The sequence below is a fragment of the Phalaenopsis equestris genome, unplaced genomic scaffold (genome assembly GCF_001263595.1).
Source record: "Phalaenopsis equestris unplaced genomic scaffold, ASM126359v1 Scaffold000002, whole genome shotgun sequence".
NCBI classification, from domain to species: domain Eukaryota; kingdom Viridiplantae; phylum Streptophyta; class Magnoliopsida; order Asparagales; family Orchidaceae; genus Phalaenopsis; species Phalaenopsis equestris.
Window position 1 is genome coordinate 580,879 of NW_018164444.1, and position 7,843 is coordinate 588,721.

Below are 7,843 nucleotides of genomic sequence, written 5' to 3' on the forward strand. Positions count from 1 at the left end.
TTTCTTTCAAACCTAGATTAACCAAGGCATAGAAATAATTAGACGCTAGTTAAGGTCGCTCGTATCCATATGCATTAGGCCCTTAAGTCGTCAACAATTGATGATTGAACTTATAAAAGACTTCGCATATGGATATTCTTACTCTATTTTGAATACCCTAACTTTAATAAAATCTAACATGGTCGTGTAAAAGAGCATTATGTTATTTGCATCATTAGTCTTTGGTTAACCATACTTTAGATGTCATTAAACTAACCAAAGCATTGGTGACCCTGTCTTTTATACTTCAATCAAAGTTTTTGATCGTTAAACTTATCAATTCAAACCCGTACCTTGAGTTACACTAAATTGATCCATGGCAAGAAACTTCAAGTATAATTTAACATATTATGTATTTAATCCTCCACATGACTAAGATTAGTTTAATGGACTCTTAATCCAAATATTAAGTGGTTTTGTTAGCTTAGCCCAATTCAAACTAAGCCTAATCAACCATAGTATAACTTGACCTAAGATAAGATCTACTATGGACTTTGACTTAGTTTTGTTCAATGGAATATATACAACTTTTTTGAGGCCCTAGATTTAATGGCATAAGTCCTAAACTAATATGAATTACACATAACCCAACAAAGGTATGTAGCCCAATTAGAGGTCGATGCCTAAACTTATGGTTACACTGTGATGTTAATTAAATTCATCTTAGCCAAAAATAGATCCAGATCAATTGGTATGGATATAAGTCTAGCCTATGTGACTTTTTAAGATTAGCTTGGCTTAATTGGCTTTCAATGGACGTAGTTCCATCATGAGTTAACCTATGGTGCATTAAAAAACTTCAATACCCAAGGGCTTAAACTTAGATTGAATTAAACCAACTAACTTATGTTAATACAATCTAGCCTAGTTGGTTTCATTCTGAACCATTTAATCAACTTAATCCAAGCTAATCTGACCACGAATCAATCCTCACTTGATTATAAGCACTCATAAATACCTAAGGACTTATAGAACCTAACCCTAAGTGAAATACACCTAACATAGAGCTAAGTGACTGAAAGTTACTCTAATTGGCACTAACCCATTTGAGTTTTTATAGGTCATTGCAAAATAAGAAGAAGTGAAGTTTTCTCATGTCAAAAAAAAAAACTCAAAAAATTTTGTCTAAATCAATCTTAATTTCATGTTTTTATACAAATACCAAAATGCTTTATATATTTTTATTCAAAAAAACAATCAAGAGATCATTCATGAAGAAATGAAAAAAATCAAGGACATCACCTAGGCACCACCTCAGGTGCCTAGGTGCCATGTTGGGAATTTTCCCAACAACTTTTTCAAGAGGAAGGTGCCGCAATGCCAAGGACTAGTGTTGCAATGTTATCCTCCAAAGCATTGCAACAGTATTGAAGATGGCGCAAGGAACCAGAAAATAGAGAGATTAACACCTCAATATTGATATATGAGTGATGCAATGCTATACCTAGAGCGCCACAATGCAATAACTAGATCAAAATAATTATTTATTTTAAATGTCAAGTTATAAGATGTGAAGGGGAGTTATTGGTGCTGATATGAATTCAAATATGGAGAGGGGACATTAGTGAGGAGATCCTATTAGTGTATGAGAAGTCTTTGAAAGGCTTGGGTGAGAGTGAGTAAGTACATTATGAGTGTGAAGGGAGCAAAGCAAATGAATTAGGAAGTCTTCCACAATAAAAACTATAACTTGCATTGAAAAATTCTTGGTGTCTTTGCTACTATTTATTTCTTTCTATTTGTATTTGAAATCTTTCAACTAATTTGTTTAAAGGAAGAAATTTCGTGTGTTAAGTGTAAAAGCATATTATGCCAAGTGATTTCTGTTTTTATTTAAGAATTTTCACTTTTATTTTCTCTCTTTATGAGTATAGATTAAGATTATACTAAAATATGTGTTTTCTTCTCTACTAATATCATTTAGAAAGCTTTAGTGGGCATACACTTATTTAAAAGTTTTTCAAAGTATGAGATATCAATAAGGTACTAAATTTCATTTGGACATAAGTAACTAGGGTTTTGAAGATCTTTTAAAATTAGGGGTTGTAATTATTGATGGATATTACGAAATCATCATTACTTCTAATTGACAGTATTATTGCTTTAAATTTAATTTGAAATTTGAATTAAAAATTTTGCATGCCCAAAGGTTTATCTTGAATTGAATATGGACTTTTAAGAAATTTTCATTAAATGTATATTTTTTTTGTGATTTGGATATAAAACTTGATTATTTAAACTAGTATTTAGCTTTCTAAATAGTATTTATGCCAATTCTCGTGAGAACGATCTTAGGCTCAATTCACTTTTCTACTAGAACGATATGAGTATTTGTGTGAACATGTATTGGCCAAATCAATTTATAAATCTTTAGTGGTGTACTTCATTCCTAATCCAAAATAATACCACAATATTTAATGTTCTTATTAATAATGGTTGAATTAGGTTATGCTAAGATGATATATTTAGTGATGACCGACCTCTAATCACAATTTAAATTAATGATCCCCCTTAAGATGACTTGATAGACCCAACACAACTAAGGTTAGCTATGATGATTGGTAGTGATGGTCATGCAATGATACGAAGGCGATGTCATTAATAAAGTTGCTTCCTAAAATAAAAAATATTCTATTTTAAAGCACTCAATGCTATGAATTCAATGGAGGAGATGAAAAATATTTGTTTGTTGGATTATCTAAAATATTTTTAAGAAGTATTAAAGATAAAAGATTGAAATTACTAAGGAATGGAAAATAACAAGCCACATCCATGGTATCTAGATGTTCTTCACTTTGAAAGCTATCTAGTGTCATAAACGTTTTATAAAGAAGGGTTCAATAGACGTGCAATTATTTAAGAAAAATGTAAAGATCGAATTGGAGGTTGTTTGGAAATGTTAATAATATGCTTTTTTTTTTTTAACTAATCATCATGTTAATGCAATAAAACATCATAAATAGTTGCAAATCAAAGGTAAGAGGATTATTTTGACTTCATTATTTTGACAAATTTCAAAGTTTATTTCCACCAACAATTATTTTTTTTTGTTTCATTTTAAATGATACAGCTTTATGAGTGGTTTGAAATTTAAAATGTTTGTCAAATAATGCACTTGATCTAATAGAGTTTTTCAAAATCCACTGGTAATCACAGTAAAAATAGACTATGTTTGACATTTCAATACAGATAATGAACTATACTAGTTTAAAAAAAAAACAAGTGTGAACTCCTAGAGGGCTATTTGTCTGGCAAAAAAAGAATGTAGTACAAAATAAATTTAGTGTATTGTATTTGAAATAATTCAGAATATTTGGTTCGATGAAAAAAAAAACATATGTTTACGTTTGTATATTCATTTTTTTTGAAGAAAAATGAAGTCAAAAGATCAATAGTAGTTAGATGGTTGGCGGGCAACTGCTAATAAAGTTAAGAGACAACATACAATGAGCGGGGGCACGACTAACAACCAAGCCATGTGGTAGCTGGCTATCGGGACAGGCAAGAACTGGAGATGACAACCAACAATTGGTCAATGGGATTGGAAGGATGCCAACAAAGTTTCACGCTGTGTTACATTTGAAACTCACTCAATCAAAATTCACCAAAATTTGGGCGAATTCCAAATACATTGAAAATAAATTAAAGAGGAGAATCCAAACTTCAAAATTTTTCTTTGCATTCCATTTTCCTCAAAACAAGCCCCCATTTTTTTAAAATTCATGTGTTCCTTTCATTTTATGCCCTTTTTTTACCAAACTAAACAACCCTCCTAACTAATAAATACTAACAAGCTCTAGTCATGTAGTAATTTCAAAGTCTAATCATGTGTTTGCTTCTCTCAAATGCATGATTTGGCATCCATAAATTTTCAAGCAACTCTAAACACTAATTTTCTTATGAATAATAAAAATTATATGATATAAATTGCTATTTAAAAAAAAAAAACAAGCAAATCATATGCATGTATATTTCCCATATAATGTATCATATGAAATCATGGCATATGACTAGAAACAACTTGAAAGTGCCATCATATGCCAAATATAACCATCCATCCATTCCTATTTTTCATAGCCACAACTTCACTTAAATATCTAAACCAACAAGTCTAGTGCAACCAAACTTCAATCCCTTGGCATGTTGAGTATTCTAAGGCTATTATCATCTCAAATCTATTTTGGTGAAAAGTTATACATTATTTTTGTAGGTCCCGAATATTAGATTTTGTCGTTTCATGTAAATTATCTTGGAATGATATTAGTCAATCATGATAACGCTTTGTCGGCCATTTGTAACGACATGTGCGAATATAGTATGTGGAGCGAAGAAAAGTGTGCCAACACAATGGATACATGTGTCATCAAGTCAATGTGACAAAATGTGCATGATAACTAAGATGCATGTGCCAATTTTATTTTATTTATTTAATTTAAAGTTAGTCATTTTTTTATAAAGAAAAATGGCCATGCATGGTACACAATATGTATGTATTTACATATCTAAAACCTTAAATTTTGATAATTACATTAATACAAGTTCACCTAAGCATCAAAAGGTAAACTTCTATAAAATGATGAACTTAAAGAGAAGATCAAAATGATAAATGATTGATTAATGAGAGTATGTCATCAAAAAAAAGAAAATGATTGAATTATAAATTTTTATGTTATTTTTTAGATGTTATAATGTTCAAGTTTTCAATCATAGAATATAAGATCAATTAATATAATGATCGTGCGCATGCCTTGGCTCATTGGTGGCTGCTTTGGCGTAAGACCCTCGTGTCGGGGGTTCGAATCTATTCGAATTTGCACATGGACTGGAAGGGGGGTACATATAGTCTTTCATACATACCACTCAATTTTTTTTTTGTTCTTACATATCGAACACCGAAACTTTATCTTTCACATCTATGCACTAAAGGGTGTGTTTGGCATTTATCATGTAATATGAGCGATTTGGGTGGTATAAATGTAAAAAAAAATAAAATTTTGGTGTAATATATGTAAATACATAAGCATTGGGTGGTATCTATGCAAATGCCCCAACAATATAATATACTTGAGCTATGCTATTATTTCAACATAGTTACAGCTATGCAATGAGGGCTGACATTAATGAGACATATGTCACCCCACAATTTATGTATCAAAATATCTCTCTTTTATTAATATATAATGAGAAGAGGAGGAGATATACTCAAACAAGCTGATCCAAAGATGGGTAGATATTTGTCAATTTGAAGGCTCATTCAATTAAAAATAATAATAATAATAATAATAATAATAATAATAATAATAATAATAATAATAATAATAATAATAAATAAATTAAGAAATATTGTTAGGTTGACTTATCTTCATAAGTAGTTAAGTTCATAGTCTAATAATTCATCATGAAACTTGATATGGTATGTCTTTTGATCATAAATTCCTTTACATATGATTATATGTCATTTTAAACACATTGATTGTTTTGATATATCATTTAACAACATTGTTTGAATAGGATGTAAACATGAATTTAAGGTAAATCCGGCCGTTAAAGTTAAAAAAAAATACAAATTATATCCAATATTCTGTTAAATCTAGATACAACTCTATTAAAGCTATAATTTTCATTATTTGATCTTTTTATGATAAATGTTAGAGCACAATTGAAATGGTCTTATTCAAGATGATTCTCGAGTATCACGTGTGATTAATCAAAGGAATGCTCTCATTTGAGAATGCTTATGCACTCGAACTAAAAATAATTTTTAATTTGTTGTTTATATGTGGGTCATCAGGCTCTCATCCCCTTCATAAGGGGGTGAGATTCTATTTATAATTTTTTGGGTGCAATTAATGCACAAATATGAATCACTTTGATGGGACGGTCGAAGAAATTCCTTCGATCAGACGACGTTTGATGAACATTTGAGTGCCTTCACGATGTTGGAATTGTGAGATTTTGAGCTCGCTGGATTCGTTTTATCGAGACACTCAATTCAATTATAGGCATGCTAAATTTGACGTTCGTTTGACTATCAGAATAAGTCAAAAATCTTTCAAGAGTGGTTTAATGACTTTATCTGAGCTTGATTTGACTTGATTTAAACTAATTTTGATATCATTTGGTCTGTCTAGTCGAGCTGATCCGTTTAGCTGTAATTTTGCTGAAATCAGAACTCTGGATGACTCATAATCGAAGCTTGAATATTTATTGCTTAAAAATCGTCTAGTGATCCGTGTCATGCTTCATGATTCATGTCGAATGTTGGAAATGTGTTAATGAAGTATCAAGCATATATAGAAATATTACTAAAATGTAATAAAAAAAACGAACAAATGGTAAAAAGTATATTCATAGCTTAAAAAATCTCTAATTTTAGAAAATGTAAGGTGACAATGTGAAAAGTTTGCAACAAGCCTTTAGTAGGAGCAAGAGAGGAGAGATTGAAATATTAGAGCAAGAGGCATCGACTTCATGCGAGAGCATAGGAGAAGAGATTGAAATCTATAAGAAAGGATTAGAAACACAACCTTTCTATCATAAGAAAGGGTTTTTCAAGTAATAGCATAGTTTTTTCAAGCAATGGCTTAGTCAATGAAGCAAAGGAGGATTTAGATCTCATTTAATAGTGGGGATTTATAATGTTACTAAAGTATTTATATATCATTAGTTTAAAATGTTACCAAATGTCAAACATAGTTGCAATTTGAATCATTGCTAAATGTCAAGATTAATAATGAGTTTAAATTGGTACTAGCAATTGCTATCATTAAGTATTGTATTTTGGTTGTGCATGGGTGTGCCCTATCACATCAATAATGGTGTGGCTATACTAAATGCTACCACATGGTGTAAGAATGATCGACAAAAATTGCTAATAATCAAATGTTGATGTTGTACTTGATTTAAAAGTATTTTTAAAATGCTTTGTGGCTTTCTCAATTCATAAAAGAAAATGACTTTTTATGCCTCATAATAACATTAATTAGAGAAATATATATGTTATTCTATGGTAAAAATATGCTAGTAAATCATTATATAAGCAAATCATCAAACAAAAAGCTACTTGATGTTCGTTCTTCATCTATGATGATTGTCATTTGCTAGTAATGATGGTAAAATGGACGAATTTTTAAGGTAAAATTCCTATCTCCATCTCCAACTAGTTGTTCAAAACTAGTAACATTAAAATTTTAATCATCTATGTTTAATATTATTATTTGCATTTTGATCCCTAAACCTTGAAGAACATTAAATAACATATTATTAGCTTTAAACATTAATCAAAGTATATCCTAAGCTTGATTGAAACATATTTATGCCACGAACGAAGAACATTCAAAACTTGTTTCAATCTTGCCAAAAGGATCATGCGACGATTGAAAGATTAACAAAGAAATTTTGATCATGGATGATTTGAAAAACGATTGACGAAGGTTAAACATGATTTGAATGGTAATCAAAGTGTTTTCAATTGTGGTTTGAATAATGATCAAACAAGTTTTAGCAATGTTAAGGATATTGATATTTTGTTCACCTTTAAAAAACAATTTGTTACCATATACCATCATCATTAAATTAATTTAAAAAACAAATTGTATATGAATCATCATATACAATTTGTTACCATATGAAATTAAGTAAATCATATTCAAAATTAGATTTACTTGTGTTAGAACATTATATAACAATTACAATATCATTTATGTAAATGCCCTAAAAAATGTCAATAATTTCATAATGTTAATATCAAATTTTCATTAGGCAATATTCATGAACCAGTTTTTTTCAAAAATTTTATATATAT

The 7,843-nt window shown here is 29.7% G+C and overlaps 1 protein-coding gene across 1 annotated transcript in view; it reads right to left on the bottom strand.

Annotated features, from left to right (window-relative positions):
- Nucleotides 1-3,439: 3,439 nt before the first annotated feature.
- The window catches only part of LOC110024088 (mitogen-activated protein kinase kinase 6-like), a 23,998-nt gene continuing 19,594 nt past the window's right edge, over nucleotides 3,440-7,843 (bottom strand). Inside the window, exon 9 of the mRNA XM_020723842.1 lies at nucleotides 3,440-3,547. Coding sequence (XP_020579501.1) covers nucleotides 3,529-3,547 — 19 coding nt within the window. The 3' untranslated portion in view covers nucleotides 3,440-3,528. The remainder of the gene's footprint in view (nucleotides 3,548-7,843) is intronic.